The 20,119-nt window shown below is 58.8% G+C and overlaps 2 protein-coding genes across 4 annotated transcripts; one reads left to right on the top strand and one right to left on the bottom strand.

Annotated features, from left to right (window-relative positions):
- Positions 1–383: 383 nt before the first annotated feature.
- Positions 384–5,054, bottom strand: ATP5PD (ATP synthase peripheral stalk subunit d). 3 transcript variants are annotated; one of them, XM_090292853.1, is made up of 6 exons: positions 4,992–5,054; positions 2,870–3,000; positions 2,490–2,586; positions 1,511–1,582; positions 714–776; positions 384–589 (listed from the first exon to the last, which is right to left on the bottom strand). In XM_090292853.1, the coding sequence occupies exons 2-6, from the start codon at positions 2,989–2,991 to the stop codon at positions 458–460; spliced, it is 486 nt and encodes a 161-aa protein (XP_090148979.1). In that variant the 5' UTR covers positions 2,992–3,000; positions 4,992–5,054; the 3' UTR covers positions 384–457. The 3 variants fall into 3 exon arrangements, with proteins under 3 accessions (XP_090148979.1, XP_090148977.1, XP_090148978.1); XM_090292851.1 differs by lacking the exon at positions 4,992–5,054 and adding an exon at positions 4,436–4,519; XM_090292852.1 differs by lacking the exon at positions 4,992–5,054 and adding an exon at positions 4,152–4,418.
- KCTD2 (potassium channel tetramerization domain containing 2) lies at positions 4,609–14,861 on the top strand. Its single transcript, XM_090292850.1, has 6 exons — positions 4,609–5,084; positions 6,586–6,694; positions 8,336–8,427; positions 11,255–11,350; positions 13,038–13,163; positions 13,833–14,861. The coding sequence occupies exons 1-6, from the start codon at positions 4,755–4,757 to the stop codon at positions 13,860–13,862; spliced, it is 783 nt and encodes a 260-aa protein (XP_090148976.1). The 5' UTR covers positions 4,609–4,754; the 3' UTR covers positions 13,863–14,861.
- Positions 14,862–20,119: the final 5,258 nt, after the last annotated feature.

Here is a 20,119-nt window from a genome sequence, read left to right as displayed (position 1 = left end):
GTATGTCCTAAGTCAGGGTCCTCTGCAGTCACTCATACACTGCTGGCCCCGTCACTCAGGGTTTATGTATGATCGTCTCCTCTAGATGTGAACCCCTGCAGGTTCACAGGTCTCCTTGCCTTATAATGAATTCACATTAAGAGTCTTCTACGTTCCAAGCACAGTGCTAAGCCCTGGGGAATATAAATATGACTAGGGTATAGGGCCGACACACAACAAAGGATCTTCTATATAATTTTTATCTCCTGGAACTAGGAGCGTGTCCTGACCGTTAAGACACTGGGCCAGCACACCCCTCAGGCTCACCCTTCCGCTTCAACAAAAGCCCACTCCCAGGGGGTCACCTTGGCTGTAACTGTCCCAACTGCAAAGAAGCAGACACATGCAGCACCACGGAATTATTTTTAATGTCCAGAGGGCACACTACAGAGGCCAGAGCCTTCTCCCAGATGCAAGTTTATAAATTCTCAATCGGCTGGTGAGGCCAGTAGGGATACTTCTTTTTGTCTAATTTGGTTTCCGGGAAGACTTCATTCAAATCCTCAATAGTCATCTGCTCAAATGGAATTATGTTCTTGATCTTCTCCAGCTGGAAGGAGGGCAAGTATGTTAAGGTACATAGGGCTGCAGAGATGCAAAAAAGACCCCAAGGCAGGTCACTGCCACTAGGCGGAAGAGAGGAAACACATCACAAAGGCCAACCTCATCCTTACCTCCTTCTCATACTGCTCAATCCTGGCCTTGGAGAGAGACAGAAACTCAGCACAGCTTTTCACCTTGAAAAGAAGGGAGAAATTCTGTTCTGAACCCAAGCTGGACCGCCCTGACCCTGGGCTCCCAAGGTCTGCCAAGTCCCCAAGCCAGACCACTCTTTTCTCACGCTCGGCGGATGAAGCGCGGCTGCTGTGACTACACTGGGGGTGGGGGCTCGCTTCGGGAGGCCGACCGCAGCTTCTGCTAAACGCATAGGAGGACCAGCTTATGATGGCAGGACCTGGCTTCCTGAGCCAGTTACTTGTCCAGATGAGCTACACGAGGCCTGTGTTTCCTTGGGGCTGGTCTCCGAGTGCTTGGGACCAGCGCCCTGACCCCCTGGCCACGCCTCTCTTTGGTGGAGCCACCTGAGCTGCAATATTTGGCCTTCGGTGCTTTCAGGCACAGAGTTTGGTGTTTGAATACTACCTTAGATAATTTTCCTACCCAGCTCCAACTCCTTAACTGTTAGTAACAGCTTTGCTGAGGCCTAAGAGACATACAATAAAATGCACATGTTTAAAGAACACCCTTGATCAGTTTTGACGTATGTACCCACCCAGGACACCAGGCACACGCAAGGGAGAGAACAGACTGAACGGCCCCCTCACGCCGATTCCCAGGCAACGCCTGAGGCTGCGTTTTCTAGTCTTATTTTATCACTCCTTTTAGTTCACTCTACCCCAACCCAGTGACCAAGAAAAATAGAGCCGCCAGGAATGAAGAAAATCTTAAAATAGGAGCCTCGACTACTTACATCTTCTTTTTCTTCAGCATCCACCTGGGCACTGTATTTATCCTCGGGCACAGGAACCTTCAGGGCATTAAACTACAAAGACAGGCACAGCGAGTCGTCACTGACATACCCAGCAGCCCAAGGAAAGGGCTCAGAGCTGCTGGGCTTCAGAAGCCATGCACAAACGCGCCCCCCATCCTAAGGGGAAGGGCGCTCCAGGTGCTCCGCAGCCCTGTCACTGACGAACTGGAGCCCGTGGACAATTCTTGGTTACAACGAGCTCCAGTTTCTTCATCTGCCGAGGACAGACAGCTGGACTGCATGACCTCAAAAATGGCCTCTGAGAACACTGAGTTCTGGAGAAATTCTGATCTTTGAAATGAGCCCCATGGACTCGGTGGGAGCCATGTTGGCCGGATGCAGACCGAGGCGGTCTTCGGAGAAGGCTGCTTAGGGTGACAGCGCAGCCCCCGGCGCCACGCCCCGCACAACAGGCCCCTGATAGGCTGGTGAGAAATGACAGCTACGAGGGACAGCAGAAAAGGCAGAGCAGAGGAAGGAGAAAACCGGGCAGGAGAAAAGATGCCAGCTTAGGGGGGAGGCGGGCAGGGGAGAGCAAAGGGGGAGAAACAGGACAACCGTAACAGAAAGACAATAAAAAATAAAATTAAAAAAGACGTCAGTTTATTCCAAAGGGAGAGACGAACAGGAACATGTCACTTGGCCGCCCTCTGGCTCGTGGATCAAGGCCACCCTGTACTGTTTCCTGGATAAGCACCTCCTGGATGAGCAGACCCTGAGTTCCTTGCGTGTCTTTACAATTTGTCAACTAACGTGAGGCCTTTGGCCACATCCGCCTCTCCCGAGCTCCCTCTGGGGTCCGAGTGCCTGTCACCAGCACCTTCCTGCCTCTCCACTTGCTTATGGAACTCTCTACCGTCCCCACCCCAGCCACAAGCCACATCACCAGGCCAGGGCCTCCGCTGTCCCCGCGTCTCACCTTCTTCTCAAAGTCGTCCACCAGGCCGGCCTTCGCCACGTTGGCCTTGTAGTAAGCCCAGTCGATGGCAGGTGCCTTCTCAGGCAGCGTGGCCAACCTGCTCCCGTGGGAAAGCAGAAGTTAGGGTTGTTCTGTGAGCAACAGAACATCCGCACCGTCGTCCCCCTGCTCCTCAGTCCTACGGCCTGGCCTTCCATCACCCCTTCCTCTGGGAGGGAGAGCACAGGAATGGGGGGGGGGTTTACTTTCATGTGGTAAATACACGGATGCCTTCATACTCTGTCAGGAGAGCATCAGAAAGTTGTACGTGACTGCAAATCGCTGCTTTGTTTCCACCAACCGTGGCAAGTTAAGAGGCGCCCTCTCAGAAGGGCACTGACCTGGAGGTGAGGGTCTCGTTCCAGGTTTTCAGGGAGTTAGCGATGGCCTTCTGGTTTCGGGGTATTATCTCCCCAAAGGCGACCCAGTCGATGGCTTTCAGAGCAAGTTTTCGCCCAGCCATCTTGAGACCCTGGAAAATATAACCGGTGAGAGCGAACCAGGGCCCCCGGAGGAAGCCCAGAAAGCGGTCAGATTAACACGCAGGTCTTCGAGAAACAGGTCGGCATCCTGAGCGCGGGGCGGCCGCGTTAACTCAGGAAATTAGGGTTCCGCACCAACCCCGGGAAGGACAGCCTAGCTTCTCAAGCCAAAGGGGTGAAACCTGGCACACACACATACGCTCTGCCCCGGGGTGTCCCCCCTCTGTTCCGGGACTCCTGAGGCAGAGCCCAGCTCTCTCGTGTCCGGTCTCCACGCGCCTCGGGCAGTTTTGCTAAAGGAACACTCGTGCGCTGCGCTGCGGTCAGTCATTTCACTTAAATATGTTTTCTTCACTGAGCCTGCGGCGCGCGGAACGGACCCCTACTGGAGTCCCCACAAGGCTGAAGTAGAGCAGACTGCAGACCAAAGGTCCCCCCCTAGAAAGTGGCGATCCCATCGGCCCCGCGTACCCGAAACCGCGGCCGAAGGAACCAAACGGAGCCGGGCGCGCCAGCCTGGTCTCCGGTCCGACGCCAGCTTCCGGGGCTCCCTCCGCCCTCTCTCCCCGACTCGGGCACCCGTGTGCTTCCTACCCGCGGCTGCGCTAACGCAGCACGTACCCCGAGCACGGCACCCTGAAACGCGGTATTCAGTGTGCCCAGGAGCGGGAGGAAAGACGGAGGACGATTCCAGCCGTGTTTAAAAACCCCAGGACGGAACACAGTCAAACGAGGCAATCCCAGACCAGACTCGCGGGAGGAAGGCCGGGCCAGGCGAGGGCAGTACAGCCCCGGGGCCTTAAAAGGAAGCCGGCCAGCCCCCGCCGCCCCCCACCCCCCAGGGCGGCTCAGGCTTCCCGAGGGCGGGCGGGCGCAGGTGCCGCTGAAGACGCCGGAGGAACAGGCTTCGCACGGAAACCGCTCCAAGCCGCCGCCGCGGGCAGGCCACGCAAACGAAGGGGCTTTTGTCTTCCGTCGTGGCCGAAGCCCCGGCGCCTAGGACGGGGCGGGCACGCGGGCGGTGCTCCGTGAGCACCCGTCGGAGGGGTGCACGCAGCCCGCGCGTGAAAGCCCCGAACGGCCCCCGCACTCGAAAAGCGGGAGCCTCGGAAGGGGCGGGCGCACCACGTCCCATAACTACCTCCGGACGGCGCTTCTCCGGCCCCCAAACCGCACTGCCGGTCTCGGCCGCTCCGGGGCCCGGTTTGCGGGAGCGCCGACGTTACAGGCGCCCTGGTCACAGCCCGGCGCCCGCGGCCTCTGACGCGGGGAGGGGCGGCAGGAAGGGAGCGCGGAGCAAGGCGGCAGCAGCCACGCCGGGGCCCGACGTCCTTGGCGGGGTGGCGACAAGCGTCGCCGGGAGGGTTGGGGGCGAGCGAGCACAGGCACCGCCGGGGAAGGACCCGACCTCCCAGACCTACTCACCTTCACCGACCCCGGCGGCCCAGTCCCCAGTAGCAAGTAACGGAAGTGGCTCACCGGAAGGTCTTCCCTCAGCCAACCCCAAGTCCAAAGGGGCAGGCCTTGCTCCACAGGTCAGCCAGAAGGGATAAAGCCCCGTCCAGGAAGTCCCGCCTACAAGGGCGGGTACAGCGCCCCCACCGTACGGGTCCCCGGGTGCTGGTTGGGGGTGCTCCCGTCCCTCTCCCGGCCCCACCCCCGCCGATGGGCCGGCCCGGCTCTCCCTGCCGAGAGATGGGCCGGCCCGGCGGCGCGCGGGCAGTGGCGGCGGCGGCGGCCCAAGATGGCGGAGCTGCAGCTGGACCCGGCGATGGCCGGGCTAGGAGGGGGCGGGGGGAGCGGGCTGGGCGACGGGGGTGGCTCGGGCCGTGGACCTCCCAGCCCTCGCCCCGCTGGCCCCACGCCCCGTGGGCACAGCCGCCCGCCCACCGCCGCGCAGCCGCTCGATCCGGGCCCGGGACCACCCGAGCGGGCAGCGGGCGCGGCCCGCTGGGTCCGGCTGAACGTGGGCGGCACCTACTTCGTGACCACCAGACAGACCCTAGGCCGGGAGCCCAAATCGTTCCTCTGCCGCCTCTGCTGCCAGGAAGACCCGGAGCTGGACTCGGACAAGGTGTGCCCCGCCCTCGGGCGCGCCCCCGGCCTTTGGACCCCATTGTTCCTTCTAGGCGTGTCCCCAGATTCCTGCGACACGCTCGTCACGGACGGGCTCCTGGATCAGGGACCCCCCTCCCCCCGACTCATCCCCAGCCGGGCAGCTGTTCTCCCCGGTCCTCAGGCTCTCCCAGGGTTTCCCTCTGACCGCCCCCCCCCGTTTGGTTCTCAGCGACTCGTCCCCCAAACCGATCACGCGCACCCACGAGAACCCCCTCTCCGTACTCATCTCTGCGCCTCTTCCCAGCCCCTCATCCGCATGAGCTTTCCCCTGGCTCCTCGTCAGCCACCGCGGCACGTGCCACATACACCCAGGACGGGGTCAGGGTGAGCGAAGCATCTTCGTGGCTTTCGCAGACTCCCTCGAGGACCCTTTGCCAAGTTGGGTGAAAGCCCGGGTTGGAGGATGGCTTCCCCCGCCGCAGGAAGTGCTGCTCATGGCATCTCGCTTCCTCCCCGTGGCCGGGCCGCCCTGGCAGCCCCTGTTTGAGGCCCGTGTTTGAGATCAGATGCGTTCCTTGGGAAGAGGTTACCATTTCCAGGGGTTAAGACCCAGGGAAAATGGAAACGGGAGTGCTGTCGGGCAGGACGCATGGCTGTCACCCAAGCTGCTGAGAGGACCCAAGATACTTAACCCATTTCCGGTGGGAACTGTTGTTTGAGTTTTTTTTTAGCTTCACACGTTCATCTTTTAGTTCTCAACGAATAGGAACTGACCACCCACATCCCATAGAGCATGTAGCGTGTTACCCTGAAACAGTTCGGTGTCGGGTAAAATTGGCAGGTTTTATTGAATCTCAGATTGATGGCAGCCTGCCCTGCCCTAAGTTTAAAGAGATTCCAAAACCCTTGCTTATAGAGGAATTGCTTTTATCTACCCTCAGTCCCCCTTATTGCAATAGAAGCTTTTTATTCTTCTCTTTTTAACTGTAAAGATGAGTAGCATTAAAGCTGCCGAGAGCCAAGTCCCGCCGGTGCCAAGCTTCCTCTTGGCACAGAGCTGGGGGGTGTGAGGTGCAGCTGGCAGTGCAGACGCCCGCCGACACTGGCCTGGAGCGCAGGAGCATTGCCAGTGAGTCAGGTTTTCTCAGAATCAGGAATGTGATTCGGGGGCAGTCGAGAATTCAGAATGCCCATCACAGGCACAGATCTAAGTCATGCAGCGATAGCACTTTCTCCCTCCCTTTCTTTGTAACAAGTATCCCGTGGAAGAATGTGGGTAATTGTCTCCACATAAATATTGTAAAAGTTCGAGTAGACGCCTAGGTGACGTGACTGCACACCCAGAACATGCTACCTGAAGTGACCTTGAAGGACAAGATCATAAAGCTAGCCTTCTTGCCCGTGGTTTCTGAAAGGCAAACGCCTAGCAGGACTTGCCCTCTCGCTGCTGAATTGGACAGAGGCTGAGACCCTGCCCTGACTCGGCTGAAAGTGACCCCCTTGTGCTCGGTTGGCAGGACGAGACCGGGGCCTATCTGATTGACAGGGACCCCACCTACTTTGGTCCCATCCTCAACTACCTCCGCCATGGGAAGCTCATCATCACGAAGGAGCTGGCCGAAGAAGGTGAGAACGCTGTCTGCATCAGGCATTTTCCAAACTCAGGTTGACTGGTTCACAGCTTGGCCTTCTCTTTGCACGTTGATCGAGCTTCTGTGCAGGCGGAGCAAAGGCGGGTGAGAGGGAGCCGGAGCCTCCGGTTACTGGTGGAACCCGAGGGAGTCTGGTTTAAGGGGCCCTGGCGGCCCCGCTCACCCTCCTTCAGGATGCGGAGAGCGGGGAGCTCGGCTTGAGCTTTTTTCCAAACTGCAGAATTATCAGGGTCCCTTTTTAGATGTGCTTATGCGCTCGCCTGAGGCAGCACCTCTCTGACATTTAGTTATTTATATTTTCAATTTTAGTTCGAACTTGCAGCTGTAAAAAAATAATAAAGGCTTGGCCTCATTTCTTTGAAGGCTGGTCTCATGCCTCCTCGTGAGTTTTTCAGCTGACCTAATTCATTCTCCAGTCCATTGCCAGGCGCATCAGCAGTGGCCCCATCTGCGGTTTTGAGGGCATTTGGGCTGTACGTGGGTCTAGATGTCTCTCTAAAAGGCTTGGCTTGGTCTCATCAAAGGCATTCGTTTGAAAGCTGGGGCCTGTCCCTAAGTCCAGGGCCCCGTTATGGGGAAGTGTCGGCCCTGGGGAGGAGAGCCGTAAGGGCTGTGCTGGCGAATGACGCGGCGGCAGGACCCCGCCGTCGCAGCCAGCACAGGGACGCCGTGCCCTCGCTCCGTGTTTAATGCCCTCCTCTAAAAACCGATTCAAACTTGGACAGAAGGGACGGGCGCCGCCCAGGAAATCCCATGCCCCCACCACCCAGCCTCAGCAATGGCAGCTTGTGGGTAATCTGGGAGAGAGGAATCTTACACATCTTTTCTAATGCCTTTTTTAAAACTTTTGTTTTGAAATAACTTACAGAAAAGGGCAAGAACAGTACAGAGAACTCCCTTTACCCACATTCACCAGTTTTTAACACTTTTTTATCCTATTTGCGTTATTCGTTCATTCTGTCCTCTTCCTGCGTCTCTCCCCACCCAGTTTTATTTCTGAACTATTTGAGAACAGATTCTAGGCTTCCACCCCTTAATACTTCAGTGTGTGTTTCCCAAGAACAGGTATATTCCCTGAAGCAGTTAGCAGACTGAGGAAATCTGATGTTGATGAATCCTGTTATCTGCAGCTTATTTTCCAGTTGTGCCAACCGTGCCAGTAGCGGCCTTTAGAGTAACTTTTTTCTCCCGGGACAGGATTACACATCCTGTCTCAGGTCTCGATTTTGTTTACATGGGATTCTTCCATGATTGCCATTTACATTGTTCAGATAATAAGCATTCTGTTCCATGTGGTCCACGTGTGTGCGCACACGCGACCCACGCCCGGTCATTTGTGGGCCACGCTGCAGGCCCGGGAGTCGTCCAGGGCGACGAGGCCCAGGAACTAGGTGACAGAGGGAAAAGGTGTCCTGCAGCCAGCGGGCAGGTGCAGGGAGAGGCGGGGAATATGACGGGTGGGGTGGGGTGGGGTGGACGGGGCGGACCTCGCCCCGTGACCCACGCCGGGGAGAGGCCCTGGGCGCCCCAAACCACGGGGCTGCGGGAGGGGTGCTGTCCCCGCGAGCGCATGGGCCCCCGATCGCCCCTGACCGCGGCATGCTCCCTGTCCTAGGTGTGCTCGAAGAGGCAGAGTTTTACAACATCGCGTCCCTCGTGCGGCTGGTGAAGGAGAGGATACGGGACAATGAGAACAGGACGTCACAAGTAACGGGTTTTGAACTTCTAAGGGGAAACAATCTCAAGCGGCTCTGCCCGTGGGTCTGGGGGTGATGAGGAAACGGGGGCTTGCCCTCAGAGACGGGTCGGTGTGGGGTCGCTGTCCGGCTGCCGGGCAGACGGCCAGGCTAGTTCTGAGCACAGAGAAAAGGGAGGAGGGATAACAGAAAACGAAAGAGCGGCGTGTCCCTTTAGAAGAAGGGGCGGCTGCCCGCCGTGTGGCAGTGGGCGGGGCCCGCAGCACCTGAGCTCCCACGCCTGCTGTCTGGGACGGAGCACGGCCCCCTGCACGGTCTGGGCCTCTTGGCCGCTCTTGGTCAGGGCCAGCCTTTAATGTGTGAGCGCGGCACCCCCAGCCCCACCAGCCACTGGAGGCTGGTCTCCCGGTGCAGCCTTCAGCAGCTGCCTGTGAATCGCGCTCCTGAGAAAACAGTACCGGGCTTCTCTCTTTGTTATGAAGTCTAGCTTTTGGTACTAACACCCTAGATATAGTAGCAGAAACGAGACACAATCCACCGCCCAGTTTGAGAAGGGAAGGCCGTAGAGCACACTTCGCTTAGTTCAGGTCACATCACCCGTCCATCGCAGGTCTGAAGTGGCCACAGTGGCTTCATTAGGCCCTTGGGATTCTGAGACTGGTAGAAATTCTGTGCCTTCAAGAACCTTGAAGTCTAGCAGGAAGAATAGACACTCCCTGTCCTATAGTCAGGCTCGGTTTTCAGAGCAGCCGCAGTGACAGGCAGGGCCAGACTCCACTGTGACATCTGTCCTGCAGCATCACCTGCCTCCCTCCCCATCGGATCCTCGTGGGGGAGACTGGTCTCTCGCAGTGGAGAGTGATGAAGAAGAAAGCAGGACGTTTCTTTTCCAAAGTGAAATAGTTTTGTCTCTTCTGTGCGAGACTTCGTGTATCACAGTTCCCTGGCTCTGAATGGGTTGTCTGGTTGGGTAACCCACACCTATGACAGAGTGAGCCCTCCCGTCACTCTCTCCAGCTGTTCGCACAGGTGGAAAGAAGGGCTTATTCCGTTAGCTCTCTCGTCTGGCCGAGGGCCGAAAGCCGCCTTCAATGTCCCAAGACGAGTCTCTAGTTGGTCTGCAGATTAGCGACGGAATAGGACCTGTGTCGCCAAGCCTCTGCCACTTGTGTTACGTGTACCCAGCACCGTTCCCTGCTGTACAGTTTGAAGCGCGTACACATGCTGAAAGTCTGGCCTTAGCCTCAATTTTCCATACTCTTAAAAAAGCTTCTGCTTGGTATAAATTTTGATGGTAGCATGAATTATGTATTTTGAAACCATTCAAATCATAGCACAGTACCTGAACATTCTAGGTCTTTGCCATTTGGCCAGTTCCTTGAGTGCTTATAAGATTTCCATTTGATGACAGCAGTTAAGTTACTTAGCTCTCGGTTCTGAAGGCTTGCAAGCTTTCTCACTCTGGGGATGTGAGGACCTTGTTGCTGTTTAGTTGACCTTCCCATCTGTGACACTAAGTGATGACCTGATGTCGTTCAGAGACGCCCTCCTTTGCTTTTGGCACGCGCAGCTCTCGGGGGGAGTGGGCTGTCCCCTCAAACAGGTTGTCGCGCTGACTTTTGTGTGTTAAAGGAGACCCACATGGCAGGGATTCAGGTTTTCTAAGCGGTTAATCTTGGTTTACCTGCGAACCAGTGGTTGACTTTGGAAGAGGAAGATTGGAAAGGCAGGACAGGCGTTGTAAGTACCGGGGCCTGGGACAGGTGTGGCCAGTATCACAGATCTTTTGTGATTGTCCCCGAAGCGTGTAGTTAGAGCCGTTGTAGACTGAAATATTTAGATCTGTCCTATATTTTATATGGAAGAAAACAAAATTTAAGATTGAACTTATTTACTTTCAGAGAAAGGGGGAGGGGGGGTAAAGAGGGAGAGAACCAACCACTGGTTGCCCCCCGCGCACACCCCGGGTTCAGTCACTCGCCGGCGACTGGGAGAGCTCAGGAAGGTGCTGGGCTCACTGCGAGCGTTCATTAGAAGGGTGCAGGCGAGGGGCCGGGCTCGTGCCCCGCTGGCGCGCAGCCGTGTTTGCCAGTCTGGAAGCCCTCTGAACTTCATTGTGTAGGGGTTTTTAGGGACGTTTTGTTCCATGTGCGTTATTGATTAAGCCATCGGTTATTGGTCATTGAAAGCAATTGCCAGCCCCTCTCCGCAGCCCAAGTCAGGAGATGGGACTGAAAGTCCCTTCTCATCACACTTGGTCCCTCTCTGGCGACCAGTCATCAGCGTACCACAGTCACGGCTCACTCAGGAGAGGCCAGGGGTTTTAGCTACTCTGTGCCCAGAACCAGGGACAAACACCAAACGTGTGTTGTTAATTACACCACAAGTCTGTGGCAGGCACGTCACCATGTAACACGGCCGCTTTCGCGCCCAGGCAGTATCGGCGGGGGGGAGACAGCTCGGACATCTGTAAGTGGTAGAGTTTCATCTAATGCCGAATGAGGCGTCAGGAAACCAAAATATAATTACGTTTTAGCGTGTATGTCAGACGTGAGCGGCTTAAGAAGAAATGTGGCTTTCTTGTCCAAAGTGATTTTACTCTTATTTCCCAATTAGGAAACTAGATGAAATCTTAGCACGTAGTTCATTCCTCTGCACTTCAGAATTACTCTTCCCACGGAGTCATATCTTTGGACCCTTTCTTTCTTTCCTTGGATAAGTTTTTATTGAAAGACCACAGTGCCGCTCGTGGGGGGGGGGGGGCTGCTGTCACCAGCCCGAGCCTCCGAGGGCGCTGCGCACGGCGGACCCCCCCCAGCCTGTCGTGTGCCCCGCAGGGCCCCGTGAAGCACGTGTACAGAGTGCTGCAGTGCCAGGAGGAGGAGCTGACGCAGATGGTCTCCACCATGTCTGATGGCTGGAAGTTCGAACAGGTATGTTCTCGGGCAACGGCAGTCCCAGGTGTCGGCCCGGGTGTCCACACGCCTCAGACACGGCCCTCCGTGGGGCCTGCTAGGGCCCCCTGCGATCCCGCCCGGAAACACGGGGGCGGAGAGCCGCTGCGTGTGGGTCACTGGCTCCGCAGCGTGCGCTGAGTCGGGAGAGCCGAGAGCAGTAGCCGCTCTCCCAGCGTCCTGGCCACGGCTGTGACCGCACTGTGCCCAGGTTTGGGCTGGAAGGGTGTCTGTTTTCTCCCAGAGGCATCGCCTTCAGAAGTGCTTGTCGATGCGTTCAGGATCATTACCAGAGTGGGGGCTAGGCCTTGCCTCTCCTTCCCCGGGGTCAGCACTCTGCCGTCCGGAGCCCCAGTGTGGTCAGCAGGGACGGGCGGTCAGCAAGGTGGCAGGAACGGGGCCCGGCAGCCTGTGGGCTCGCCCTGTTAGCTCTGCGCCCCCAGCGGCCGCGGGACAGCCGCAGAGGCCGGGGTTGCTGCCTCTCCGTTAGCCGGGGCGCTGCTCCGCTCACCTGCCGTCTCAACCTGCAGGGGCGCTGAGCGCGGAGGGAAAGGGGTTCTGATTTTCTGTGGATCGTGTCTGTTTTTATGTAGAGCTTAAGAGATCAGTTGACCTGTCACCATAAACTTTCCCTCTGAAAGCTCCTTTGTGCGCATCCGTGTGCAGGGCGGCCCCTGCATCCATCCGGCGGCAGCCTCGCTCCGCCCCCGCGCGCTCCCCTGGTCCTCGCGGGGCAGCTGCGGGTGTTGCAGTACTCCAGCTGTTTCAAGTCTTGAGCAAAGGATATTATAAAAACTTCTTCAGGCTGCTGTTGCTCGGTGGACTGAGCGCCGGCCTGCGAACCAAAGGGTCACCAGTTCCATTCCCAGTCGGCATGCGTCTGGGTTGCAGGCCCGGTCCCCGGTTGGCGTGGGAGAGGCAACCAGTTGATGTATCTCTCCTCTTTCTCCCTCCCATCCCACCTCTCTAAAAATAAAATCTAAAAAACAAACAAGCAAAACTTTTAAAAAGTGTTTTGTGAAACCAACGAATAATTTTTATCTCATTTTTCTCATCTTATGGATGTCCTTGAGGAAAACACAGTGTGCTCCCAGTGACTCCATCATATGGGGGGGAAGTCCAGGCACAAAGCGGCTGGGACCGCAGCCTTGGGCTCAGCTGCTTCTGCGTGTGTAGCTCCTATTGAGAATTAGAAGCCTGAAATCAGTTCTCCAAAAATGTTCACACTTCAGCGGCATAAGGCTTCTGGTAGCTCCTCAGTGGTCCTCCTGGTGCCTTCCAGAGCCTTCCGAGTGCCAGTCTCCTGTCCAGACTTCTGCTCACCCGTGAGCTGCTCTGGAGGTGTCCATGTTAGACACCTTCTCTTTCGTCTCCGTGTTTGCTAGAAGGAATGTGATCGGGTTAGTCCTGGCTGCTGCCCGGGGGACATTGCAGCCTCTCGGGTGAGGGGGAAAGTGGCAGAACTTCCGCTCTTTCCTTTGGGGGAGCCTCGCTGCTGACACCCTGATGAGTAACCAAGACCCAGGCATCCCCTGGGCCTTGCGGTCCCAGCTAGGCCTCCCCGCATCGGGAAGCAGAGCCGCAGGGTTCCCTCGGGAGGCTGTGGCCTGCGCGGCACTGCGAGTTCTGGGGTCGCTGTGTGCTCACCACGCTCTTGTCCCATCAGCTCATCAGCATCGGGTCTTCCTATAACTACGGGAATGAGGACCAGGCGGAGTTCCTCTGTGTCGTCTCCAGAGAGCTCAACAACTCCACCAACGGCATTGTCATAGAGCCCAGTGAGAAGGCGAAGGTGAGGTCGCCTCCCCGGGACCCGGTCTCTGCCCCTTCGCTCCCAGCCCCTCCACGGGCTCTGCCTCGCTTCTTGCCGTCCCTTCTCAAGCCAGCTTTGTGTTCCCCCTGATTTCGTCACTGAAATCAGGATTTGCGGAGCAGTGAGAGGGGCTTTGGGAAGCTTGACCCCGAAGAGGGTAGGCCTTTCCCAGCCTCTGCCAGGCCTGTGAGAAAGAAAAACTGCTGATACTCCAGGGCTAGAGTTCTGACACTTGCACTTGGAGCCAAGTTTGCCTTTGCTATTTGGGGAACTGTTCTCTTTTTTTTTCCTGCCTCGGGGAAAAGGTATTGTTTACTTTTGTGACTTCTTAAGTTACTGGAACACTGGGGTACCCTGGGCTCTTTTCCTCCAGTGGCCCCTCCGACACTCACGCACACTCGTAAGTTGCCTGGCGTGCTTGAGCCGCTCCTTGGGCACCGAGAAGCGGCCCCACACACAGCCCGTGGCCCACAGTTCAGAGAGTCTTTCACAGCCAGGTGCTTCGGGGAGGGGGGGCCCCGGTCCTGCCTGGGGTCCTGGGTGACAGGCTGCTGTGCTGCCCAGCGGGTCCGGGGGGGCTGGGGTCTCCTTCGCCCTCGGCAGCCGGCAGAGTCCAAGCCTGAGCCCCTCCCCATCTTCCACTTCCAGATTCTTCAGGAGAGAGGCTCTCGGATGTGAACCCCAGAACCCTGAGCACCCAGAGGGCAGCCGGCAGAGCGCCTCTGGGGCCTCGGTCTCGCTCCTGTACCGCACCCGAGCTACTACTGCAAGGCAAAGCTGAGCCTGGCCCCCTGGAGAGTTTCTGGTCAAACCAAAGGAGCCCCCACCCCACCCCCAGGGACCTGAAGGCAGATGCACCTTCCAGCTGCAGGACACCTTGTCTGAACCTGCTTTGTTTTCTTAGCCAGGGTTACAGCAAATCTTACAAGCGCGTCTGGGCTCGGTTCCCAGTTGGAGCCTTTGTGGGGAGCTGGGGGGGGAGGGAGACGGCCTGCTCCTGGCAAATGCCTGCACTTCAAGGAAGCTGGAGCAAGTGAGGGAGGCTTGTCCCTGAGCTGCGCCACGTTTCCACGCAAGTGGGCCACGGCGGACCCTGGCAGCCAACCCTCTGCGACTTACCTTCCCCTTCTCTGCATCCCGGACTGAGGCGGCAGGTGCAAAGAAGTCTCGCTTCCATTTATTGGACCGAATTGAGTTTTGGGTGAAGAATAGAATTGCCAGAGTACCCCATGTCCCTGTGAACCCGGCCTCTGAGGAAGGGAGGACGGAGCATCCTTGCTTGTGGCCGGCGGTTGGGGGTTGCTGCCCAGGGCTTGGGGCATTCAGCCGCTCCCACGTTCAGCGCCGCCCCCTTCGTCCCCAGCAGCCTGGGCCCTCTGGGTGGCTTGCTTGCTTCCCAGGAAGAGGTTGGAGGCGACGGCAGCCCGCACTGGACGGGACAGGCAGACGGGCGGGAGCTTTAGGCAGTCGGTGTCACTGCTTCTGCAGCCCTCGGACCCTCCTCGGGCCCGTCCCCCTTGCCCGGCTTCCAGCTGGGATAAAGGGACGTCGGACCTTCTGGTGGCTCGGGGTGGGGACAGCTGCTTCTTAGAGAGTTGCCAAGTGTGTCACGTTGTAGTTAGTACCCGAAGTGTTCTTTCTGTGGTCCTCTAGGAAATGCCTCGGCTGAACGTGTGACGTGTGTGTGTCTTGGTTTCTGGCCGTGACGGTCCTGCCCTGCAGCCTCGTCAGCCACCCCACGGCCCTCCCCGCTGCCCCCACACTGTGCGCCCGTTTGCTGGGCAGCCTGCGCACTGCCCGCATCCCGGGCCCCACCCCCACCCCCACCGTCGCTTCTCTCTGGGGAGCCCTGTCCCCAGGGTCAGCAAAGCCGTGGCCGCAGAGCTTCCCTCTGAGCTTCTGAGCCTTGGAGCAGCCGGCGGAGCCTTACCGTTCCCCGTGCTGCCTTGCACGGTGTGGCAGATGGCCCCGAGAAGCCAAGGGGCCTCGGGAACGCTCTGTCAGTAAAAAATGCCGCCCCGGGCCACGCGCTCCTGGTTCCTTCGAAGCTGAGGTTCTCCCGGCGCCGCGGCTCAGCTGCGCGCGAGGTGGGCCTGGGGTTGCGGTTTGGGGAAATGAATGCACTGTGCCAAACGTCTTTCTACCTTGCAACCTGCCCGGGCCCCGGACTCTCACCTGGACCTGCTTCTCCGTGTGTGGGGTAGGCAGAAACGTGTCCAGGGGTGTCTGCTGGGGCGTGGGCCCAGGGTTCCGGGGCTGCACAACGCTGCCCGCAGGAAAAGCGGTCGTCTCTTCCCATAGGTCGCGAGCATCATCCTGTCATCGTTCAGGAGGAAACAAGATTTCAGAGTGGGGGAGAGCAGGGGCCGGGAAGAGGTGCTCTGTGGTGAATCCCAGTGGGCAGTCAGGCCGAGGGGTGGACGCGCCCGCGCCACGCGGACGGGGCAGAGAGGGCAGACAGGGCCGGCCCCTCGGGAGCGCGCTGTCCCTTCTGTTCCCGGGCGGGGCCTGCGCAGGCCGCCGCCCCTTTGCTGAGCCTCTGAGACGCAGGCCTGGGTGATGTTTCTGGTCTCCTGGGGGCCTCGCTCTCACCAGGCGCCCCTCCCCGTGGCCTCCCAGGGACACAACTTGTTCCGTGCCCTGGGAATCGCAGATGCTTTGACCCTTAGGGTTCCTGGAAAAGCATCCCACCCAAACCCTTTATGAACCAAGTGGGGGCTCTTGAAAGCTGCTCCCCTGGCAGAGCCTGGCTGATAACTTCGGAGAGGGCCAGCCCTTGGCTTGGGGGCGCCATGTGACCAGTGACCCCCCACACACAGACACAGCTGCCAGTGCCGCCCAGTGAGGGCATCTCCCACTTCGTTCCCTGCCAAGTGGCAGCTGCAGGCCAGGCCCAGGGAGCAGCCTGGCACCTCCCTGGGGACGACCTGCTGTCTCTCCCTCCAAACCTGCCCTCACCCTTGGGGGCGGTGGGGCTGACCCCTGTGGGCAGCTTTGTTCCTACGGTTCAGCTGGGCTCGGGTGGGCGTGGTGTCGCGAGCACCCCACGCCCTCCGGCGGGGCCTTGGTCCAGGTGTTGGGGACCGTGCCTGTCACTTGTGGTTGCCCTTTGTTACTGTCCATGTGTTTGAAGAGTCTGAAATGTTAACTTTTTCTTTTTTTGTTCAATAAAGACATTAAAACTTCGGAATCTTGAGACCCTTGGTGTGTGTTTTCCGCTTCTGCGCGAACGGTCCTCGGAGGGCTCCCGGGAGGGAGGGTCACCTTTCCCAGCAGCCTTTGCACCGAGTCCCGCGTCGCCTTCTTCCTCCCGGCTGCCGCTGGACGGGACCCGGAGGGCCCAGGGGCTGCTGAGAAACGGGTGTGCAGCCTGGAAAGGAAAGCGGCAAGGGGAGGCCTATGGGAGGGTTTTTAAGAGGGAAAAAAGCCTTCCTGGAAGAGAAGCAATGACTAGGTTCCTGTTTTCTCTGCGCGGGAGAGGGTAAGATGTGTGACAGGAACCAAGTGAAGGGTCAGTCCCACAGGGCACCCGGCAGGGTGTGGAGTCCTCAAAGGGCCTTAGAAAGTGCCCCCACCCCAATAAAGGACAGCTGTACACAAGGTCAAGGACAAGGCATGAGGCTGTATCAGCCAGGGTCCAGCGGGAGGTGGAGGCCACAGCAGGGAGCAGGTAATGGAGAAAGGAAAGGGCCTGGGGACACGGGTCACAGGTGTGGTGGCTGCAGGACAAGTTGCTCCCCGGACCCGGGAGCAAAGGGAAGAGGTTAGGGTTGTTAAAACGTGGGAGCACAAAGGAGGGGGGCCCTGTGAAGGCCCCGACGCCGTCTCGGGGATCCGTAAGGTGGGGTCTCGGAGTGTGGAAAACTGGACCCGATGCCCCGTCTGGCTGCCCGGCACCGTCTACCTGTCTCTCTGCCCGTCGGAGCCTCTGTGCGCAGGTAAAGGCCAGGCGCTGCCGCTCTGCACGGGGACGGTCTTGCCAAAATAAGTACTTTTTAAAAGATGATGTTTCCCTGTTGCCAACAGGAGGCACAGTGGGGTTAACTGGTGACTTATGTATCCTGACTGGGTACCCCTATACATGCCCTTCTCAATAAAAGGCACAAGGAAGGGGGATTCGGAGCTTTTCTCCTCTAGAGACAACGGCCACCTCTCTGCCTCCCAGACAGAAATCAGCGTCCGGGTTAACTCATTTCTCCTCAATCGCGACCCCGACACCTCTGCAGGACAGAGGGTTTCCACCGAGATGGGGCGGGCACCCCCAGACCCCCTCCACTCGCCCTGCCGGCCCAGTCCCAGCCCCACCCCACCCAGTCCCCAGTCGCTCTCATGGGCTTCATCACCAGCCCCCACTCCATTCTGCTTCCCAAATCATCTCCTAACCTTTCTTTTATTTTTTAAAAAGATTTTATTTAATTTTAGAGCGAAGGGAAGGGAAGGGAAGGAAAGGAGAAGAAGAGGGAGAAAAACATCAGTGTGTGGTTGCCACTCGCATGCCCCCAACTGGGGACCCGGCCCACAGCCCAGGCCTGTGCCCTGACTGGGAATTGAACCAGCGACCTCCATCCACTGAGCCACACCGGTCAGGGCTCACCCCCTCTCGTACTCCTTACTTACTCATTGCTTTCTCCTACTCCATCCTGAGGACTTAGCTAAGAGGAGCTGTGTTCTGGGGTGCCAATCTTGAAGTCTCCCAAAGCCAGGCGGGGCTCCCTTCTCTGTGCTCCCATAACGCCCTCTGCATCTGTCCCTCTTGCAAACCGTGGGGATTCTGCGGGGGAGCACCTGAGTGAGAGCAGGGAGGTGACCAAGCTGGGGTCAGGGCTGAGCAGAGGAAGCAAGCGAAGAGACCGGTAGGAGAGGCGGGCGGGAGGAATCAGCGTTCCTTGACTCTGGAGCCCTCCGGGTACCGCCTGGTCCAGTTTGTTTTAGGACGATGGGGGGCGGGGTATTAGGGCAGCTGGGGTCAGGCTGAGCGGGCGGGAGGGCGCCAGGCGGGAGGTAAGGGCGGGGTAGGTCGGTGACCGAGAGCCGTCAGGCACGCGGGCTGAGAGAACTGGGAAATGGGTGTGCGGACAGGAGCGGCGAGGGAAGCGGAGGCTTTCCAGGGCAGCCCCTGAAAACCAGAAGCTTTAGGATGGCGAGTGCGGGCAGGGAGGCTGAGGCTCCGGGTCCAGGCCATGGGGGCCTGAGGTGTCCCTGGCTTCGGGCAGAGGTCAGACCTGAGCCAGGCTGCAAAGGGAGGACCCGCTGATCCGCTGGGCAGGAGGGTGGGACCCCTGACCGAGTCAGAGGGCGCGGGGCGGGGTCTGGAGAGGAAGATGGTGCCGTGGCGTGGGGACCGGCGTGAGGACACGGGCGTGGGCTGGAAGAGCGAGTCCGGGGAAGAGAGGGGCGGGGGGAGGTAGCAGAAGGGGGAGCGACTCAGGACGCCGGGTGGCCCTGGAGCCCCAACTGCATTCCGGCAGCCTCTCCCAGGCCAGGGGCCTTCGGAGCCCGGGCCGTGCCCAGGCTTGTGGCTCCGGGAGTGCCTGCTTGCCTGGTTTATGATCATCGTCCCTTCCCACACAGCTGAAAGCAGGGCAGGGCTCAGCACAGGGACAATCCCAAACCAGGAGGCATGAGGCGGCCCTGTGGGTCCCCTGGTCCTGCTCCCCAGCTGGTCTCGGCATTAGGCATGTTGCTGCCCCTGAGTGGGAGAGAGCAGAGGGTAGGGCTGCAGTGGATTGGGGTTGGGGGCCCCCCAACATCAGAGCCAGCATCTATGGCTGGCTCTGGGGCAGACTGTGCCCATCAGATCTGAGATCAGGGGTCCTGGGGGAAACAGCCGGCTGGGTGGCACGTCCTAGACCCCTGGGGCCGGCTGACAAGCTTCCCCTGCCCTGTGCAAAGAGGCGGGTGGGGTGGCGTGGAGAAAGGACGCAGAAGCTGCCCTGGAGCCGGCGAAGAGGGGGCTGGGAACGGAGGGCCCGGAGCGGCCCAGCCGCCTGCGGCATCCGTGCGGCTGGAACCGGACTTGTCCCCGCTCTCCCAGCAGAGGGCGCCGTGGCCACGCCGGGGATACCAGGGGCTCCGCAGAGGCCAGGAGCTGCGGAGACGTAAAGGGGCCGGGAGCCCGCCCTGGAGTTGTCAGGCAGTTAAATATTTTTAAAGGGCCCCAGGCCCAGGGATTGGGGTGTTAAGACCCAGGAACGGCCCTGGCTGCTGTGGCTCAGCGGATTGAGAACCAGCCGGCCTGGGCTGTGGGCCAGGTCCCCCATTAGGGGCGCGTGAGAGGCAACTGATTCGTGTTTCTCTCCCTCTCTTCCTTCCTTCCTTCCCCTCTCTCTAAAAATCAGTAAATAAAATCTTAAACAAACAAACAGGCCCAGGAATGGGGGGGTGACCTGGGTGGGCAGTACTCCATGCCTTCCTTCAGCAGAGGAGTCAGTACCTGGGCAGCACTTAGAACCCTGGGTATGGAGCCCCTGGGTCCTGCCAGAGTACCCGGGATGGGGTGGAAGGCTGCATCCAGCCTGTTCTGAGTACCCGGGGTGGGTACTTGGTACCTGGCCAGGCCAAGGAGTGCCAAGACGGTGCAGACCCTCAAGTGTATCCTCTCTGTCCCCCACACAGGACCTCCCAAGGTCTGGGCACATCTCTACAGGATCATAAGATAAATCTTAATAGATCCCATCCCCTCCTCCCAATGTTTATACCCAGAGACCTTCAGGTTAAAACTGGATATCCTCCCACATCAGAGTCAACCCCGGCCCTGCAAGAGTTGGCACAGAAATGAGCCACAGGCGGCGGTGACTTACGTCTAAGACAGGCCTCACAGCACGGCCACAAGCACCTCCTTCGTGAGGCACCCAGGAGTGAAGCCACCCGGTGGGAGGGAAGTGGTGTCTCCTTGTGGGTTTGATTGGCATTTCCCTGATAAGAATGGGAGCATC

Source organism: Furipterus horrens, unplaced genomic scaffold (assembly GCF_987537825.1).
Source record: "Furipterus horrens unplaced genomic scaffold, mFurHor1.1.pri manual_scaffold_11, whole genome shotgun sequence".
NCBI classification, from domain to species: Eukaryota; Metazoa; Chordata; class Mammalia; order Chiroptera; family Furipteridae; genus Furipterus; species Furipterus horrens.
This window is presented reverse-complemented; position numbering and strand designations above follow the sequence as displayed.